The 21,268-nt window shown below is 45.9% G+C and overlaps 1 protein-coding gene across 1 annotated transcript; it reads right to left on the bottom strand.

Moving 5' to 3' along the window:
* Window positions 1-4,938: 4,938 nt before the first annotated feature.
* On the bottom strand, window positions 4,939-21,027 carry LOC127585610 (chondroadherin-like protein). The gene is made up of 5 exons (XM_052043212.1): window positions 20,912-21,027; window positions 19,113-19,292; window positions 14,742-16,421; window positions 9,900-10,066; window positions 4,939-5,693 (listed from the first exon to the last, which is right to left on the bottom strand). Exons 1-5 carry the CDS (start codon window positions 21,014-21,016, stop codon window positions 5,450-5,452), a joined length of 2,376 nt encoding a protein of 791 aa, XP_051899172.1. The 5' UTR covers window positions 21,017-21,027; the 3' UTR covers window positions 4,939-5,449.
* Window positions 21,028-21,268: the final 241 nt, after the last annotated feature.

The following is a 21,268-nucleotide window of genomic DNA, read 5'->3' as shown; positions in this document are numbered from 1 at the left end:
ACAGATACACACAGACACAGAAAGAGACACACAAACACACACATACAGACACTTTCAGTCAGCAGAGAACAGGAGCTCTTCCTAACTAACAATGGGAAACTTAGCAGGGACTTCCCCTTGCGACTTCCTCATCGTGTCACCAGAGGCAACTCCCCAGTGCAGACTGACTATCATAAAACAGGGAAAAATCTGATGATGTTTTTGTTTAAACATTTCATTCCTGTTTTCAAACTCCTTCGGGCCATCGCTCCCCCATACTTCTGTAAACTCCTCCAGCTTCACAGATCATAGGTCTAGAATTCTGGCCCATTATTGCTCTTGGTTGCCCTGAGCTCCTGGCTGTTTCAGATCCTACACAGGGCAGTGATCTGGAGGAAGGAGAGGTGCTGAGAGCCAATGCAAGGAGGTCGGAATAGGCCATTATTTCTCGACCACCCTCCCTTAACCTGCCCACCTATCTTCATCACAACAGTGGCTGCATTTGAAAAATAATGCATTGGCTGTGGAGCTCCCTGGGCACTCTGTACCTGCAAAAGAAACAGTTAGCGTCTGTCTTTTGTTTGATTTCCCACCTTTATCTCATTCTTTAAGATAACTTCAAACCTGTCCCAATTTCTCTTTATATGACTCAGTTGCATTTTACCTGTTTATGCACCTGGGAAACACATTTGGATGTCTCACTATTCTATAAGTTCCGTATAAATGCAAATTATTTTTATTTTTATCTGGATCAGGTCCTGGCCATATACCGGCAGAATCTCTGCAGAAGTCTTAAGGGGAAAATACTCCTGTGGCTGAAGTCATTTTTTGCCCAGAGGAGGATGATTATGCTTGTTGGAAGTCAATCAGGAGCTCACTATGGGACTTCCTCAGGGCAGCTTCAAGGCCCACCATCTTCAGTTGCTTCCTGTGATTTGCACCTCATCTGCCAGCCTGTATTCATTTCCTCGTCCACCGATGCCCATTGGCTACAAAGTACACCACTGTTATTCACCAGACTACTCTGACAGCACCTCTCAAATAAGGACAAAGATAGCAAGGGCCAAGGTGTAGAGATTCCTCTCCAAGTCACACACCATCCATCCTTGGAAAGATGTTTCCTTTCTTCCAACAGCACCAGCTCTCGATCCCACAACTTCCCACCCAACTCCAGGATGTTGCCTGGATTGGAGAGCATGCCTTATGAGGATAGGTTGAGTGAGCTCGGGCTTTTCTCTTTGGAGAGAAGGAGGATGAGAGGTGACTTGATAGAGGTGTACAAGATGATAAGAGGCATAGATCAAGTGGATAGTCAGAGACTTTTTCCCAGGGCGACAATGGCTAACATGAGGGGACATAATTTTAAGGTGATTGGAGGAAGGTATAAGGGGGATGTCAGGGGTAAGTTTTTTACACAGAGAGTGGTGGGTGCGTGGAATGCACTGCCAGCAGAGATTGTAGAGGCAGATCCATTAGGAACATTTAAGAAACTCTTAGACAGCCATATGAATGATAGAGAAATGGACAGCGATGTGGGAGGGAAGGGTTAGATAGATCTCAGAGCAGGATAAAATGTCGGCACAACATCGTGGGCTGAAGGGCCTGTACTGTGCTGTAATGTTCTATGTTCCACCATGGGGGCACTTTCACCAGAAAGACATCTGTGGTTCAAGAACGTACCTAACCACCACCTTCTCAAGGACAATTCAGGATGGGCAATAAATGCCACCTTGACAGCAATGCCCTCAGCCTGTAAAACGTTTTAAAGACAATATTGTAATGCAGGTGGTACACCCCATGTAGGATGATGACTCTTTCCAGAAAAATAAAGCTCAAATCTCTGACTTACATATTGTCAGTGATGGCGATGAGAAAGAAAAGGGGTACCTGCCTTGCTTTATCCCAAAGTGTTTCATAGCAACTTTCGAACTACTAGACATTAGGCAAATGCAATATTGTTAACTGCACTCTGTGAAGCAACAGCAAACTTCAAGGACAACTGGTTGAATATTCGTGGATGCTAAGGAGTAGTCTAACCACCATTGTGGAGCTTGGGATAGTTGATTGGACTTGAAACTCACAGGATCCTAGGCTTTTTCTTAAACTAGTAATGACATAGAATGAATCCATTTGGCCCATTGGGTCCATGCTAGCTCCCAGTTAAACACTTCCATTAGTCCCTTGACTTATTTCCCTGTACCCCTGCACTATTCCTACACTAAGAGGTAATTTACAGCGGCCAATGAACCTACCAACCCGCATGTCTTTGGGATGTGGAAGGAAAATGGAGCGCCCGGGGGAAACCCACACGGTCACAGGGAGAATGTGCAAACTCCACACAGACTGCGCCCAAGGCCGGGATTGAACCTGGGTCGCTGGAGCTGAGAGGCAGCGGCTCTGCCAGCTGCATCACTGTGTCATCCTGATTTACTTGAATGACTCCAGGCATGAATGACTTTAGTTATGTGGACAGATTGAAGAAGCAGCGGCTGATCTCGTTGGAGCAAGAAGTTGCAAGGGGATCTGATGGATATATTTTAATTCATGAAGAGTCAACTGAGAATAAATAGAGAGAAAATGATGGAAGAGTCACAAACCAAGGGACATAGGTTGAAGGTGTTAGGCAAAGGAAAAAGAAGTCACATGACTGAAAACCTAAAGGTTAACCACCAGGTTGGATCAGCAGTAAGAAAAGCGAATGCTATGTTGGCATTCATTTTGAGAGGTATAATGTATAAAAGTAAGGAAGTGTTGATGAGGCTCTGTGGGGCACTGATGAGACCTCACTTGGAATACTGTGTGCAGTTTTGGGCCCCTTATCTTGGGAAGGATGTACTGATGTTGGAGAGCGTTCAGAGATTTACGAGGATGATTCCCGGAATGATAGGGCTTACACATGATGAGCGATTGTCGGCACCTGGGCTGTATTCATTGGAGTACAGGAGAATGAGAGGGGACCTCATAGAACCATATTGAATGTTGAAAGAACTGGACAGAGTAGATGTGGCGAAGCTGGTTCCCTTGGTGGGTGAGTCCAGGACTAGAGGGCACAGTCTTAGAATTAGAGGGTACCCATTTAGAACAGAAATGAGGAGAAATTTCTTTAGCCAGAGGGTCGTAGATTTATGGAATTCGTTGCCACATACAGCTGTGGAGGCCCGATCATTGGGGGTGTTTAAGGAGGAGGTTGATAGGTATCTAATTAGTCGGTATCAAGGGATATGGGGAAAAGACCGGGAACTGGGGCTAGACGGGAGAATAGTTTAGCTCATGGTGAGGTAGCGGAGCAGACTCGATGGGCCTTTGTCTTGTGATCTTGTAATGCAATGAGTGGTTGTGTTCTGGGGAGCTCCACCAGGGGGAGTAATGGTGGCAGATTCAAATCATGGCATTGAAGAGGGAGTTGGGTAGGAACTGATGGGATGGCTCACAGACTCAAGGGGCCAAATGGTCTAATTCGAAGTCATGACAAAAACGTATCAAACACAAGTACATTTGCTTCTGGGTGAACTTGACCGGACAGATGCTGTGTGGGTGCTTCCCTCCTGGGAGAACCAAGAGGCAGAAGGAGATGGTTTCAGAATACAGGGCTGCCCATTTACAATGCAGATGAGCTGGGATTTCTTCCTTCAGTGTGTAGCGTGGGAATTCTGCAGCTGAGCTGAAGAGACTGAATACATTCAAGGATGATTTTTGAACTTCAGGATAATCAAAGGTTATGGGGATTGGGCAGGGAAGTGTTGAGACCAAGATCAGATCAGCAGAGATCTCATTAAACAGTGAGGCAGTTCAAAGCATAGGATGGCTACTCCTGATGACCCCAACGCTACCCTACCCTAACCCCAACCTACCCTAACTCTAACCCTATCCTAACCATAACCCTAACCCACTCTAAATCTACCCTAACCTCAACATACCCTAGCTTTAACCCTAACCTAATCTTTACCTAATCCCAACCTACCTAACCATAACGGTACCCTAACTCTTACGCTCCTCTAACCTTATCCTAACTCTAACCCTTCCTTTACTGCTTATTTTCTTCATTTAGATCCTCAAACCTTTTCAGTTCCACAACTAATCTGTGACTTAACTGATATCTTTGCTTCATATACCTTGAATCTCAACACCAAAGCTTTACCAACCTCAGATTTAAAGTTAACAATTGACCTAGTGCCAACTGCGGTGTGTGGGAGAGAGTTCCAAATGTCTGTACCCTTTAAAGCTTCCTAACCTGCAGAAACACCTACTTTTAGAGCTGACTCCCTAGTCTTGAGCAGACAAGCCAGCAGAAATGATTTGCCACCATCCCCCCTATCAGTGCGTCATACCATGAAGACACTGGTCCCAAGACCTGGTCCCGGGCCAATGGTTCCTGAGCTGTGAACTCATGAGTTCAGTTGGGCCACAGGGCACAGCAGTGAGCAGAGGTCAAAGGGCAAAGGCAAGTGAGCAGAGGCCAAGGACAAGTGAGAGGGTTGGGAAAAGTTTAACGTTCGTGAACCCTGATCATTTCATTGAAATCTTCAAACTGGCTCTCCTCATCCCCATGAGTGCAGACACGGTAGTGTAGCGGTTAGCGTAATGCTATTACAGCGCCAGTGACCTGGGTTCAATTCCGGCCGCTGTCTGTAAGGAGTTTGTACATTCTCCCCGTGTCTGCGTGGGTTTCCTCCGGGTGCTCCGGTTTCCTCCCACATTCCAAAGACGTACGGGTTAGGAAGTTGTGGGCATGCTATGTTGGTGCCGGAAGCGTAGCGACACTTGCGGGCTGCCCCCAGAACACCCTACGCAAAAGATGCATTTCACTGTGTGTTTCAATGTACATGTGAGTAATAAAGAAATCTTAATAAAGAAGCAAAAAGGAGTGCAGTAGAAAAATATATATTTTACATAAACAACCAATAAAGAGACCTGAATGTTTCTGAGCCTATGTAAGATTCTAAATGTTATTGAGATTATAGCAAAATCCTGAACATTTTGCCTTCAAATGCATAAACAAAATAGACTTTGGTAACATGAATAACTAGGGATTATAAATATGTTTGCCGAAGTTGTTTCCATTCTGGAATTTGATGTAAACTTCCTTACTAACCAAAGAAATCACCATTAACATTCTTGGCCCCAGATGACTTTTATAGAAACTTGCTGCACTGTATATGGGATCCAATGATGGGACGCCTCTCCAGTACAGAGATCTTGCTTGGCAAGTGACTCCCTCTTTAAAAGAAAGTCGATTCTTAACTTAAAAGAAGCAAAGCCTAGAAATCACTAATATCACTATTGTTAACTCTTCATTGCAAACAGCGTCATCATCTTTGGTATAGATTGCAACCTTTTTTAAGGTACTGGACAGGAATGACATACAGACTAAGCAGAGGGATGAGAGAATAAACTCAAACCACTTAAAAAACAGTCAGCTCCGCTCCACTCTCTGCCAGGCCACTCTCTGTTCACTCAGAAATTTATTGGTCTATTGTGCTTTGGTCTTTCTGTTTCTCTTTTCTGTTTTGTATGTTCGCTTTGGTTTCTTCCTGTTGATCGTTTTGCGTGTGACTCCCGCCCGACTTCCTTTACTTTTCTTTGGGGACCTTTCATTCTTCTCAGGGAGGTTACCTCCGCAGTTCTTAAAGGGGGCATTTTTCACACTCACGCCTGTCACATTTTGTGGGAGGTTACAGACAGCCGGGACCTTTAGATTGGTATTTTCAAGCCACCTTTTAAAGATAAATTATAAAGATAAAGTCAATAAACAAAATAAAACCACAGAGGGATTTCTCTCATACACATTGAAATACTGCCATACTGCCACACAACATAGAAGGAGGCCTTGCAGCCCATCCTATCTATGCCAGCCCACAAAGCAATCCCATCCCCTACTAATTTTCCCTGTAACCTATTCTGCCCACAATCCCATCTGCTCCTGCCCAGATTCCACCACTTATCTACACACTAGGGGCAACTTACAGCAGCCATTTAATTTCCCAACTCACACGTCTTTGGGATGTGGGAGGAACCCGGAGCACCCGGGGCAAAACCCACAATGTGACAGGGAGAATGTGCAAGCTCCACACAGACAACACTGGAGTCAGGACTGGACCTGGGTCACTGGAGGCATGAGGCTGCTGCTCTATTAGCCATGCCACAATGAAGAAAGAATTTCACCATATCAGGAAGTCCAAAGGGACATTTAAGGCACTGCGTGATGCAGTAATTACAGAAACCATTTTACACACAACAACAACCTACAAACTATAACATGATATTGGTCAAGTAATCAGTTTTAGTGGTGTCAATAGAGAACTAAGCATTGGTCATGACATTGGAAAGAACTCCCCAACCTTTCTTCAAAATACTGCAGTGGGGTCTCCTACTTCCCAAGGGGAACATCTCCTCTGAAAGGCAGCACTCCACAGTACCGTGAAGTGGGATGTGAACCCATGACAACAGTCTCGGAGGTGAAAGTGCCAACACAGCTGTAAAGCAGGTTACACCAACCTGGGACTTCATCATAATGAAGCACGTCGAAGAATGTTTAAAAAGGCAGAGGATGCAAAATTCAAGCAGGTACAGGGAGGCTTTAATTGATCGATCAAGGACAGGACCAAAGGAATTAGTTCTGAAGTTTTTGAAAGTGGGTACTGATCATCATCAGTACGGCTGAGGAAGTGAGTTCCAGAGATCAAGGACAAGGTGTCGGTATAGGTAGATGTAGGGGCAGGCACAGTAGTGTAGGGGGCAGGCACGGTAGTGTAGCAGTTAGCATAATGCTATTACAGCGCCAGCAACCCAGGTTCAATTCCAGCCACTGTCTGTAAGGAATTTGTACATTCTCCCTGTGTCTGCATGGGTTTCCTCCGGGTGCTCCAGTTTCCTCCCACATTCCAGAGATGTATGGGTTAGGAAGTTGTGGTCATGTTATGTTGGCGCTGGAAGCGTGGCGACATTTGCGGGCTGCCCCCAGAACACTCTACACAAAAGATGCATTTCACTGTGCGTTTCGATGTACGTGAGACTAATAAAGAAATCTTATCTTATCTTCTGTTGATCAGTCAGCTCAGGGGAACAGAGGCTGAACACTGACTCACAAGCATAATGGAAGTTGCTGTTGTAGGATGGGGCAAGACCAGCTATCCACCTAGATAGATGCAACACCTTTAAAGTTGGTGATCTTGGGCTTGTTGAACTAATGGAGATTGACAAAGGTAGTAGGTAAGCGAGACCTTGTATGGAATGTAGGTGAACGGTATTAGATGGTGTTAGACCAGGAGTCTGCAAGGTCAAATCCCAGCCATTGAGAGAACTTGGACCTCACGTGTTCACTTTCCTCAGTGTACTGTTTTGACTGTTTTTGCTTTTCAAAAGAAGTCTATCCTACTGTATTGAAAGTGATGACTCTTGCTGGGGTACAGATCCACAGGTAACCCAATGCTACACACAGGGATCTGCTCTTCGTCAACAAGCTTATGCTACCTCAATGCACTCTGTACTAACCCAATGTATCTGCACTGTGTAATGAATCGACCTGTACGAACGGTGTGCAAGACAAGTTTTTCACTGTACCTCGGTACAAGTGACAATAATAAATAAATACCAATATCAAAGGATATTCAACAGTGAAGGATCAAGGCCAATATGCCAACATTAACACTTCAGCAGGGCTCGGCACCCATAAAAACAGGAGCCAATAATTCTTTAGCTGGCAGACACTGAACCCAAACATAATCTACTACATCTGAGATAAAGTTAAATCAGCAGAGAACTCGGAGGGGATTTGGAATATAGTTTCTTCTCTGTCTAGAGTTGAACCAAACAGTTTCCTTCTGAATATGCATTTATTCAGAAGGAAACTTCCAAGCTTGTATTTTAGATTTTCTGTATCTTGTGGCAATATTAAGGAAAAAATAATTCTAAGTGCCCTTGTATATACATCAGTGATATGGATCCCAGCCACGGGCACAGAGGATATGAGTGCTCTATTACTGTGAGGCACTCATTATAATTACTGGAGCTTCTCTCAGTGAGACTGCTAATTTAGTTCCAATTTAGTCCAAATTACAGGACTTTTATGACTTGTAATTCCACCCAGTGGAAATCCAGAGACACGCTGGTGGGTTAATTGGCTGCTGCTGTGGTGAGGTAAGTGGCAAAAAGAATCAATGGGGAGTTGATGGAGATGTGAGAGAGAATGAGTTGCAGGGCTACAGGGAAATAACGAGAGGGGCAATTGGACTCAATTTTTCTGCTGGGAGAGCATTGACTCAATAGGCTGAATGGCCTCCTCAAATAAATAAAATAGGTTGACGTGGTGCAAGACCATTTCACCCAGTCCCTTACACCGTGCATCAGATTGGTTTCGATCTAAACTTAGTTCACAGTAGTAGACTCAGGAGCCAGCTGTGGTATTAAAACAGTCCCCCTTCTACCTTCACTCTTCTTCCTGCAGCTTCCTTCCACTGTGTCTCAATAGGTACAAACTCGTGTTGTGGTGTAACTAATGTTTGGGAAGGGATTTTGGCTCCTAGCTGCACCCTGGTTCTCCTTCTGGGGAATGGATCACAGTAACATAGAAACAGGAGCCATTCTGACCCTGAGCCTATTCCATCATTCAATGAGATCAAGACTGATCATAGAGTATTACAGCATGGAAACAGCCCACTGAGTCTATGCCGACCATCAATCACCCACTTACATTTTATTCTCCCCATATTGTCACCAGCTCCCCACAGATTCTACCACTCACCCACACACCAGGGACAATTTACAGCAGCCAGTGAACCTACAAAACTACATGACTTTGGAATGTGGGAGGAAACTAGAGCACCCAGGGGAAACCCACATGGTCACAGGGAGAACACGTAAACTCCACACTGACAGCGCCCGAGGTCAGGATTGAACCCAGATCTCTGGCGCTGTGAGACAGCGCCTCTACCAGCTGTGCCACCGCGCCACCCTGGATCTGAAATTTACCTACAAATCCCTTACATCCTTGAATAGCTTTGGTTGTAAAGGTCTTAAATTTCTGATTTAAAATCAATTGATCTAGTTGAGGGCAGGCACGTTCGTGTAGCGGTCAGCGTAACGCTATTACAGCGCCAGCAACCTGGGTTCAGTTCCGGCTTCTGCCTGTAAGGAGTTTGTATGTTCTCCCCGTGTCTGTGTGGGTTTCCTCCGGGTGCTCCGGTTTCCTCCCACATTCCAAAAAGACGTACAGGTTAGGAAGTTGTGGGCATGCTATGTTGGCGCCAGAAGCGTGGCGACATTTGCGGGCTGCCCCCAGAACACCCTACGTAAAAGATGCATTTCACTGTGTGTTTCGATGTACATGTGACTAATAAAGAGATCTTATCTTATCAACTGTCATTTGAAGAAAAGATTTATGAAGTTCCTCCAGCCTTTGCGCGTGTAAGTGTTTCCTAATTCCCAACACACAGTGGCTGTTGTGTGTACCATCCTACAGTTACTCACCCAGGCTACACTGACAGCACCTCCCAAAGCACCAAGAAGGACAAGGGCAGCAGACATGAGAGCACCACCACATGTGCCTATAGCTTAACCTCACCTATTCTTATGGATTCCAAAAACTTTAATATCCTCACCTAACAAAAAGCCATTAGACCCATTTATAAAAGGATCATCAACCTCACTTTTCCTGGCAGGAGGAGTTCCAGATTTCCACTCCCCTTTTGTATGACTCTTATTTTAAGGTTATTCCCCATCTCAACACCCACTAACTTCTGAAAGCCTCCCACCCTTTGCTCTGGACTCCCCAGCAGAGTCCTTTGTACTTAGAACTGTGGAAACTCGAAAACTTAATTCAAAGTGAGCCGCTGCTGAATTTTGACAGAGATTAAATGCCTCGGCAGCGTTCTAAGACACAGGTTGTAATTGATAGAAGTCATAGACAGGTTGAGTGGTTTTACCTGCGGAGGTGGAGGAGTGGGCAGTCACAGTCCCAGGGGTTGTTGGACAGGTTAATGGTGTGCAGACTTCTGAAGTTTTCCAAGCTGGGAATGTAGCTCAGCTTGTTGTTCTCCAGGTAGAGGCTCTGCAGCCCTGTGTTCACTCCATCAAAGGCCCCATCAGAGATCTAAAATGAGAAGTCAAAAACTCAGCATTGCAGGAAAAGCCACACCATCTCCCAGTCCATCTTCACACTGGGGCACTGCCACTACTTAATTATCCATCCTGAGTTGCCCTTGTTCGGTTAGTGCTGCTGCCACAAGTTCGATCCTTACCTCTGGGGTTGACTGTGTGGAGTTTGCATGTTCTCTCTGTGACTGCGTAGGTTTCTGGGTGCTCTGGTTTCCTCCCATGTCCCAAAGACGTGTGGGTACTTTAAATGGCCACTGTAAATTACCCCTTATTGTAGGTAAATTGCAAATGGAATCAAAAGGGAGTTGATGGACATATGAGAGAGAATTAGCTGTAAGGCTTTAGCTGTAATGCACAACGGCGTATAAGAACTTTGACTGCTGCTGAACAGGTTTATACAACTAGTGCAACACACTGAGTTCTGTATTTTCTTCATCCAACTCAGTTTTGCACTAACCCTGCACTCATTTTGTATTCTGCATATACCGTTTTTTGCACTATTTCTACTTGCACAATTTTTTTGTCTGCATTTATTGTATGTCCTCTGTTCTATGTATGTCCTCTGTTGTGAGAGTCTGGGGGAAACGACATTTCGTTCCTCCATGTGTTTTTATAGCATATGGGTGAATGACAATAAAGTAACTTGAACTTGAACTTGAAATAAAGAGAGAGGTAATGGGACCAATGGGGTTGCTCTCCTGGGAGCTGGCACAGACCCACTGGCCTGAATGTCCTCCCTCTGTGTTGTTGTAAGACAAGACATTGTAAAAGACTTCATTTATATAGTGACACAGGAGAGACTTCAGATGCTAGAAATCTGGAGCAACACACACAAAATGCTGGAGGAACTCAGCGGGTCAGGCAGCATCTGTGGAGGGAAGTAAAGAGTCGACGTTTTGGGACACGACCCTTCATCAGGACTGGAAAGAAAGAGGGCAGAAACCAGAATAAAAGGGGTGGAGGGAGGGGGAGGAGCATGAGCTGGCAGGTGAAAGGTGAATCCAGGTGAGGGGGGAAGGTAGGTAGGTGGGCGGGGGGGGGAGTGTGGGAACGATGTGAGAAGCTGGTAGGTGGAAGAGGCCAATGGTGGAACAAGACGGAATCTGATAGGAGAGGACAGTAGACATGGAGTAAAGGGAAGGAGGTAGGGAACCAGGGGGAGGAAGGTGTGGGTGAAGGGCAGGCATGAGGGCGGGGATGGGAAAGAGAAGGGGTAAAGGAGCCAGTGGGATAAGGGAAAACCGAAGGGGGGGGGGTGAAGAAACAGAGGTAGTGAAAAAAAGGGGGGTGTTTATATATAGTTCATTTATATAGTGCCTTCAAATCATCCCAAAGCATTAACCTGATAAAAGGTTGACCATGAACTATTTGTATGTGTGACCAAAGGTTTAGCCGGGGGCGGGGAGGGGGGCAGAGCATAGTGGACAATAAATAAGGTTATTTGAGATTACAGCAGGATCTAGACCAACTGGGAAAGTGGGCCAAAGAACGGCAGGTGGAACTTAACTCAGGCGAGTGCAAGGTGTTACATTTTGGGAAGTTAAACCAGGGCAGGACTCACACAGTAAGTGGTAGGGCTCGAGGGAGTGTTGTAGAACAGAGAGACCTAGGAGTACAAGTGCATAGTCCCCTGAAGGTGGTGACACAGGTAGACAGGGTGGTGAAGAAAGCATTTGGCACGCTTACCTTCATTGGTCAGGGCATTGAGTCCAAGAGTTGGGACTAGAGGAGGTGAGTGGTAGAATCTGGTGATGGGAAAGTGGGGAGAATAAAATGGGATTAGTGTAGGATTAGTATAAATGGGTGCTTGAAAATCAAAAAAAGGTGCCTGATGGTCAACACAGACTCAGTGGAGCGAAGGGCCTGTTTCCGTACTGTGTGACTCTATGAGGCAGCCTCTGTGGAAAGAGAAACAGTCAGCGTTTCAGGTCTTGACCCTTTATCAGAAATGAGAAAGATTTGAACTGAGTGCCTCCAGCACTCTATTTCGTAATTGGCCACTGGATAATTCCTAGCTATCACTCAAATAGCTTCTCTTTCATAATCAATATAATTTTAGAAAAATATGGAAGAAATTGGTTTTATTTTTAAACCCCAGGACAAGTTTTCCCCCTAGTTCAGGGAATCAACAACCCCACTCTACCCCAGGAATGTTGTCCTCTGAGCAAGAGCTCCCCAGCTTAGTCTCTCTGCACTATGGCTTCCCCTGTCCCAACCCCCAAGCCCTCACTTACGTTGTCAAGATGCAGGAGACACGTCTCACTAGCCCTCCATAACCTGAAACGCATGGGTGAACTCTCGTCAATGATTGGGTTAACTTTCAGGGTGGTGCAGAGGCCCCGCCCTCAAAACATCCTGCCTCCATTTGACAACTGGTAAAGCTGAGGGCAGGGCTTTGCCAACGAGTGAAAACTGACAATCATTTCCACAGTTTTTAATTGCTCTGACAATCAGAGTTATTTAAAAACAATAAAAAAGAGGTAGATAACAAAAATAAAATACATAAATAGTTGAAAATATTAAAGGAAAGAAAAATAAAGAAAATAAATAATTCAGCCCTCCTAGTCCTTTGATCTACAATCTCCATTGAAATCAATGGGGTTTGGGCTCCTGAACTAGCTATACCCAGCGACAGGGCGGACTGACAGTGACAGTGCACTGAATCCGTCAGGAAATCCATGGCTTCCATGTTTGACGGCGCACACGTGATCATCCATTCCCACCTCTGATTCTGATCAGAACCACCAGCAAAATCCACGAAGATCTGACCAGAACTACAGGGCTGCACATGAGGGTTATGAATGTATTTTATGAGGGGGGGGGGGAGAGGCTGTGGGTAAAGAAGACCATTTGGGAATCGCTGGTTATCTGCCTCTTCCATCCCCCGCCTCTTCCGCTCAGGAAAAATAATCCACTCCCTGGGCAGCTGTAATTAAGAGGAAGAAATCTCAGCTGCTGTTTTATGGTCAGACTTCAAAACCAACACAAACAGCAGAAGAAATTCCTTTTGGGCATTGGTCAAAATAGACTGTTTTGATGTCTGCACAGAACTGGTTCAAACCCATCCTGTTTTCAGGCTTTTGACACCATCCAGTGATTAAGTATCTCCCCACACCTGTTGTTCCCCGAGAACCCTTCACGTTCAGACAGAGGCGGTAACTGTACAAACCTTCCTTAAGCTGTGAAATTTAAACTGACACATGAAGGTCACAGTTCACATTACCCTGTATTAATGTCCCTGCCAATCACAATGGCTCACAGTTTAACTCTCCCTTCCTGTCACAGAAGGCGGCCAGTCAAACTGTGGAGTATTTCACACTGTGAAAAGGAAGGTTGGCATGGGAACCGTGGCTAGCAATGGTCAGTGAAGCTCAAACAGGAAGGAAAATAAGTCATTAAAAAAATAAAGGCTTGTCCGGGAGTGTATCACAGTCGAGATGCTAATACAATCCCACTCACTGGGGCCTTGGTTCCTACACTATCTTCTGACTCACCTGCCCCCCCAGTTCCCATGCTCCCTTCCAATGCACCTGGATAGTTTACTATCATATTGTATGACACCTAAAATAAAATGCATTAAAAGAGCGCTGTGGGGTGCTGCAGCATTAAAAGAAATAATATCCAAAAAGTCTGGAAAATCTGCTAATCCAGCACCACTAAAGTCCCAAATGTGCTGGATTATTGGAATTTTACTTGTTCTAATCTCCTGGTCTTTCATCATAAATGTTTCCTTCTTCAGCCTTTAGCAATTCCCATTTGCAAGTTACACTCATTGCATTCCCCTGTCCTGTCGGACAATGCGTTCAGGATTCAGCAAGTTAAAAATATCCCCGGAGATTGTCTGGGTTTTTAGCCACCCTTTTTAAACTGCAGTCTTTCAGACATTGAACCTTCTGACACCAAAAGTATCTTATCACTCTTCAAAAAAAAACCCTTCAAGAGTTTGAACATCTAGGAAATCTTCCCTGACTGAAATGATTATGACGTTTTACATCACGACCTGGTATGGGAACTCCAATGTACAAGAACGCAAGAGGCTGCGGAGAGTGGTGGACTCCGCCAGTTCCTTCACCAGTACAGCTCTCCCTACCGTCTCAGGAAGGTGACATCCGTCATTAAGGACCCCCACCATCCGGGCCGTGCCCTCTTCTTGATGCTGCCATTAGGCAGGAGCTACAGGAGCCTGAAGACCCACACCTCAAGGTTCAACAACAGCTTCTCCCCCACTGCCGTCAGGTTCTTGAACAGACCTGAAAAGCTCCAATTCTACCTCGGACTACATTTCCCTCAACTTGCAGTAATGTTGTTATGTCTATTTTTGTTTATTCTGTCATGTAAGTTATGTATAATTTATGTTAATTTAGGTTTATATAAATTATGCTTGTCATGTTTGCAATGTACTGCGCTGCTGCTGCAAAAAGCTAATTTTCATGGAATTTATACCCTGGGTATGTATGCCAATGACAATAAATTTAAACTTAAATCTCTAAGAGAAAAAAACTTTCTGCATACCTCAGTTTTAAATGACCAACTCCTTCTCTTGTAACTATGTCCCCTTGTTCGTGACTCTGCCACTTGTGGAAACATCTCAACATCTACCCTGTCAAGCTCCCTTAGGGTCTTATATGTTTGAATAAGGTCACCCCTCACCTACCAGAACCATCCCTTACCTTCTCCAAACCCATGTCATTCAGCCATAAGTGTTGGAGAGACCCTGCCATCGGCAGGAAGGCACCGCTTCCGATCTCTTTAATAGGATTGCTGGATAGTTTCAGTTCATCCAAGATGGACATCTTCATCAGAGCAATGGTGGGAATTGCCGTCAGCTTATTCTCGTCCAAGAACAGCTTCTGGAGCTGACTCACGGGGTGCAGGGCAGTTGGGGAAATGTAAGTGAGGTTGCTGCCGGTCAGGTAGAGCCATCGTAGCTTCTCTGCCCCTTCCATATTCTCATCAGTCAGTTGAGGGATGGGATTATACTCCAAGTGAAGAGCAAAGAGGCTGGGCAGGAGCCTGAATGCCCCCTTGGGTATCAATGACAACTTGTTATGGTCCAGGTAGAGGTACGTCAGCTCAGGAAGTCCTTCGAAGATTTCCGGTTGGAGACTGATTATCTCGTTAAAAGACAGGTACAAGTAAATGAGCTTCTTCAAGCCACGGAAGGCCCCGGCGTGGATGTCGTGAATTCTGCAGTTCTGTAAGTGAAGGGAAATGAGTTGCTTCATGTCTGGGAAGGAGCCCCTGGGGACTAAGTGGAAATCATTGTAGCGCATGTCCAGAAGGTGAGCGTCAGGGGGGAAGCCCCTTGGGATCTTGCGTAGCCCCTTCCCCTCACAGCTGGAATGTTGCAGGTCATGCTTGCAGTCGCAGTGGTCTGGACATGGGCGGCTATCCTGATTATTTGCCGCGGTCTTGTTCGCCAGGTTGAGTTCCTCTTCCTCTTCAACGTCTAAAGGACGGCTGTCACACCTCAGGTCAACTGGGCGCAGAGAGTCCAACCTCTCCCCCTCATATAAACCAGGGGCACTGCAGAACACCTCGGCTCTTGGTTTTGTGTGGTTGGCCATCCATTCCCTGAAAGGTCTCATCAAACAGTTGCATTGGATCGGATTGCCTGTCAGGTTGAGCATTCTCAAGGACTCGACCCCAGCCAGGGGCGGAATGATCTGGAGTTGGTTGTTGCGGAAATCGATAATTGATAACATTGGGCTGTGGACAAATGCAGTGAGAGACACATCCTGAAGGGCCATATCGTCCATCATCAAATGTTTCAATGAATGCATCCGGAATGATTCTTCACCAATGTAGGTCATTGGGTTCCGGCTCAGATCTAGTCTGACCACAGTTTTAAGCCTGGATAATGCTTCAGTTGGCAAAAACTGGAGCTCATTGCTGTCAAGGTTCAGTCTCTTCAGTGTCCATAGCCCAGCAAAGGCCTCATCTGCAATATTGTTGATCATATTCCTTGACAAGCGCATGTACTTAATTTGCTGGAGACCTTGGAAAAGCAAGGGAGGCAAGTAGACCAGGAAGTTCCCTTCCAGGTTTAAGAAGTTTAAGAACCCCAGTTGAGAAAAAGCACCAGGTTTGATCTCCTCGATCTTGTTGTTGTTGATGATGAGTTGTTGGAGAGAGAAAAGCCCATCGAAGGTCTCCTGGTAAATGAATTCTATGTTATTGAACCCCAGGTTGAGAGTGATCAGTCGGCCAAGGCCACGGAAAGCACCTTCTTGAAGATGGTTGATCTTACATTTCTGTAGGTTTAGGTGAGTAAGGTAGGGAATAGGAAGGAATGCTCCAGTTGGAACACTATTGATGTTGTTCCCTCTGATGTCAAGCTGTTTAGTACCCTGCGAAATAGACAGAGGCATCATCTACATTTTTAGGCTTTTTGTCATTTATCTATTATTCCCCTTAAATAGCATCAGTGGACCACATCCCTTTCCCAGTGTTGACTGGAAGTTACTATTGCTCCTCAATCAGATTCAAAGATTCATACAGCATGGGAACAGGCCCTTCAGCCCACCAAGTCCATACTGGCCATTTACACCGATCCCATTTTATTTTCCCCCCATTCCCATCAAGTCTCCCCTAGACTCTACCCACCATCTGCACACTAGGGACAATTTACTGTATCAGAGGCACGGACCACAAACGTGAGATTGGTTCAGTCACCAGCTGGTCAAGTTGGAGTCCTTAGTTATCTTGAAGGGGAAAGAGACAAGGGTGAGATTCAGAGAAGGGAGAAAGAACGAGGCATTTGCAACTCATTGATTCAAAGAGGTTGTGGATGGGGTGATGTAGAGTGTGAAGAAGAGAATTAGGGATGAGGATACCGCCATCTTCAATGGTTTCAGCCCAGTGTGGCTTCAGCAATTGTCTTCCCATCACTGAGTCACTTTTCTCTCTGAGAGCTGGGTGCATGCATGGAGGTAGTAGGGGATGTTGGAAAATGCTGGTGTAACTGCCCTCCAGTTAACTTCTTCTGTGCCTGGTTGCGCATCACCCTGTCATGGACAGTAGTGTAGCGGTTAGTGTAATGCTATTACAGTGCCAGCGACCCGGGTTCAATTCTCACCACTGTCTGTAAGCAGTTTGTACGTTCTCCCCATGTCTGCATGGGTTTCCTCCGGGTGCTCTGATTTCCTCCCATATTCCAAAGACGTACGGGTTAGGAAGTTGTGGGCATGCTATGTTGGCGCCGGAAGCGTGGCGACACTTGCGGGCTGCCCCCAGAACACTCGATGCAAAAAAGGTGCATTTCACTGTTTGGTTCGATACACATGTGACTAGTGAAGATCTTATCTCATGATGAGAGAGGGAAAAATGAAGTGGTGTTGCCCCATCCATTTGGATGCCGTGTCTGTGGTGATTGAAGGGCCAACAATGTCTGTGGGCTGTGAGCTGAGGCTTGTAGAAATGCTCAGTGCGCAAGGCTGAAGTGGACCATGTGATTTTAGTTATGGGTCCTGATTGATGGAGATTGTTAGTAGATTCATGAAGGAATGCAGTAAATTGAAGTGATGAGAACCTCATGACCATATAGAGGTGTATAAAACCATGAGGGGCATAAATAAGGTGAATGCACACAGTCTTTTTCCCAGGGAAGGGGAATCAAGAACTACAGGGCATAGGTTTAAGGTGAGAGGGGAGAGATTTAAAGAGTACCTGAGGGGCAACTTCTTCATGCAGAGCGTGGTGCGTATTTGGAACAGGCTGCCAGAGGAAGTGTTTGAGGCAGATACAATAACAGCAGTTAAAAGACATTTGGATAGGTACATGGATAGGAAAGGTTTAAAGGGATAGGGGCCAAATGGAACTAGCTTAGATGGGCATCTTGGCTGAAGGGCCTCTTTCTGTGTTGTAATGACTATGATTCTATGACTCTATATGTCACTTGAGAAGGTACCTACTGACCTTGACCACCTGTGTGTGATCACTGAACTCCTTGGGGCACTGCATTCAGATCCTCATCATCTGACTCTTAACAAGATCTCCATGACCATTTGCCCCTGCCTCTGAGCATTTATCTTTGGACTTTCTGTGGTCCCCTTTCCCTAACAAGGCCTCAGCGCAATGACTTATAGAGGTGGTCAATTGAACTCAATAGGATGAATTTCCAGGCAAGAGGCATGTTCACTCAATGGGAAGATGCTGAAGGTCAGAGAATGAAGGAGAGATTTCTCCATTGTAGAAACATAACAAGCAGAGAGGTGGACACTGACGGAGAGAACATAGAGACGGCTGGGCACACAGCAGATAAGCTTTGACCCACAGAACTATCAAGTGACTTTAGAGTCAAAGAGAGATACAGCATGGAAACAGGCCCTTCAGCCCACTGAATCTGTGCTGACAATAAACAACACATATACATAATTTGACACTAATCCCATTTTTTATTCTCCCCACATTCCTATCAATTCCTCCCAGATTCTACCCCTCACCTGCACACTATAGAGGCAATTTCCAGTGGCCAATTAACCTACCAACTTGCCTGTATTTGGGATGTGGGAGGAAGCCGGAGCACCCAGGGGAAACCCAGGCGGTCACAGGGAGAATGTGCAAACTCCGCACAGGGAGTACCCAAGGTCAGGATTGAACCTGGGTCTCTGTAATTAATTGGCCACTGTAAATTGGCCCTAGTGTGTGGCAGAATCTGGTTGGCAGTTGATGGGAATGTGGGGAGAATAAAATGGGATTAATGTAGGACTAGTGCAAATGGGGTGGTTGATGATCAGAATGGACTCGGTGGGCCAAAGAGACTGCTTCTGTGCTGTAGCTCTCCATGACTCTATGACATTTGACATTCTTTCCCATTTTCACTTGAAAGCACTAATTTTGTTCTATATGTCATCCTCTCTCCATGGATATTGCCTGACCTGCTGAGTGAATCCAATATTACTGCTTTGATCTCAGGCTAAACCATCTAAAGCCTGCTCACTACTGCCCCCTGGCCACTGGGAGCAGAGTTGCCAGTATTGGGAAAAACAGCACCCGGGATTGGCTCTTTGTGTGCCTGCTGGTTCTGATAGGTTGCAAACCTCTGGTATGGTGATGGGGATGGCCGTGAGCTGTTTCTTGATGCAGGTCACCACGCCCTGGATGTTGTCGCAGATGCAGTAGGGTGGGCAGGCTGCAGTCCCGACCACAAGAACAGCAAGTACGGCCATCAGAGTCCAGTGTGGAGGAAGCTGGTTCTTACCGGCACAGCGAGAGGACATCTGCAAAAATAAAACCATCACACGGTGACACCCAAATAGGAGATAATGTATAATGGAAGTGTATTTTTTAATAAATAAAAGTGCAAGGGATATATTACTTCATTTTAAAAAATCAGCATCCAGATAGGATGCATTCTGTGATGCATCTGTAAAATACTTTTATGGATGCAACATAGAATGCATCTTATCTGGATGCATCAGAGCCTGGTATGGCAACTGCTCTACCCAAGATTGCAAGAAACTGCAGAGAGTTGTGAACACAGCTCAGTCTATCACACAAGCCAGCCTCCCCTCCATGGACTCTGTCTACACTTCCCCCTGCCTCAGGTAAGCAGCCGACATAATCAAGGATCCCTCCCACCCCGGTCTTTCTCTTTTTCCCCCCTCCCATCGGGCAGAAGATACAAAAGCTTGAGAGCACGCACCACCAGACACAAGGACAGCTTCTATCTCGCTGTTACCGGACACTTGAAAGGACCTCTCATAGGCTAAAGATGGATTGCTGATATCCCCATCTACTTTGTCGCAGCCCTTGCAGCTTATTATCTACCTGCACTGCACTTTCTCTGTAACTGCAACATTGCATCCTGCATTCTGTTTTCTTTCAACTACCTCACTGTACTTATGTACGGCATGACCTGCCTGGATATCATGTAAACAATGTTTTTCACTGTATCTCAGTACACGTGACCATAAACCAACACCAGAATATCTGGAAAAAACTGACACAATCACTTTTCCAGAGAAATCCAGGAGATCCCAGGTTGAATTGCTGTGACATTGGCTGACCTTAGCTGAACAGTAACAGAAACAGAATGAAAAACACAATGATGCTGGAGGAACTCAGCAGGCCAGGCAGCATCCATGGAGAAAAGCAGGTGGTCAACGTTTCGAGTCAGGACCCTTCTTCATGACTGAAGATAGGAAAAGGGGAAGCCCAATATATAGGAGGGAAAAGCAGAGCAGTGATAGGTGTATAAAAGGGGGAGGCGGGGTGGGCACAAGGTGGTGAAAGGTTGATGCAGGTAAGAGATAGTGATAGGCAGGTGAGGGGGAGGAGGGGAGAGCAGATGCACCGGGGGATGGGTCAAAGTAAGGAGAGAGAAAAAAAAACAACTGCGCTCTGTCCATAACCGTGACCTGCATCTCCCCGTTGCCAGTCACTTCAACTCCCCCTCTCACACTATCACTGATATGTCAGTCCTCGGCCTCCTCCACTGCCGGGAGAATTCCAAGCGTAAACTGGAGGAACAGCACCTCATTTTCCATCTTGAAACCTTGCAGCCTAACAGCATGAACATTGAATTTTCCCACTTTAGGTAATCCCCACCCCCCTTCCCCACACACCGCCCCGCCCCCCCCCCCCCCCCCCCCCCATGCTTCTTCTCTTCTTCCCTTTGCTGACCTTTATTTTCTTTTTTTTTTCATCTTTTCTCTCTCTCCTTACCTTTAACCCATCCCCGGTGGATCTGCTCTCCCCTCCTCCCCAGCACCTGCCTATCTCTATCTCTTACCTGCATCAACCTATCACCACCCTGTGCCACCCCGCCTCCCCTCTTTTGTCCACCTATTACTGCTCTGCTTTTCCCTCCTATATATGGGGCTTCCCCTTTTTCTACCTTCAGTTCTGAAGAAGGGTCCTGGCCCGAAATGTTGACCGTCTGCTTTTCTCCATGGATGCTGCCTGGCCTGCTGAGTTCCTCCAGCATCATCGTGTTTTTCATCTAGATTCCAGTCCTTTGTTTCTCTAATAGAGACAGCTTCATTGCCTGCATGGCTATTGCTTTATGAAAAAGAGTGAATGTACTTATTATGACCCAGAAAGAGGCCATTCAGCCCAACTGATCCTTGTCAGCTCCCAACAGAGCAATCCCATCAGTCCCATTCCCCATTTCCCTGCACCCCTGCAACTTATTCTCCCTCATACACCCATCAATTCCTCTTTGTTTCTTTTTACCACTTACCTTAATTTACAG

The sequence above is a fragment of the Pristis pectinata genome, chromosome 33, assembly GCF_009764475.1.
Source record: "Pristis pectinata isolate sPriPec2 chromosome 33, sPriPec2.1.pri, whole genome shotgun sequence".
NCBI classification, from domain to species: Eukaryota; Metazoa; Chordata; class Chondrichthyes; order Rhinopristiformes; family Pristidae; genus Pristis; species Pristis pectinata.
Note: the sequence above shows the minus strand (reverse complement) of the source record. Positions and strands in the feature narration are given on the sequence as shown.

Excerpts from the sequence above, each read along its gene's own strand:
- LOC127585610 (XM_052043212.1), bottom strand. The coding sequence starts at position 21,016 with ATGAAAAACACGATGATGCTGGAGGAACTCAGCAGGCCAGGCAGCATC. Across the intron at positions 19,293-20,911 it reads ACCCTTCTTCAGAACTGAAG|ATGTCCTCTCGCTGTGCCGG; the intron begins GTAGAAAAAGGG and ends TTATTTTTGCAG. Across the intron at positions 5,694-9,899 it reads CCACTCCTCCACCTCCGCAG|GTGGCTTGAAAATACCAATC; the intron begins GTAAAACCACTC and ends TATCTTTAAAAG.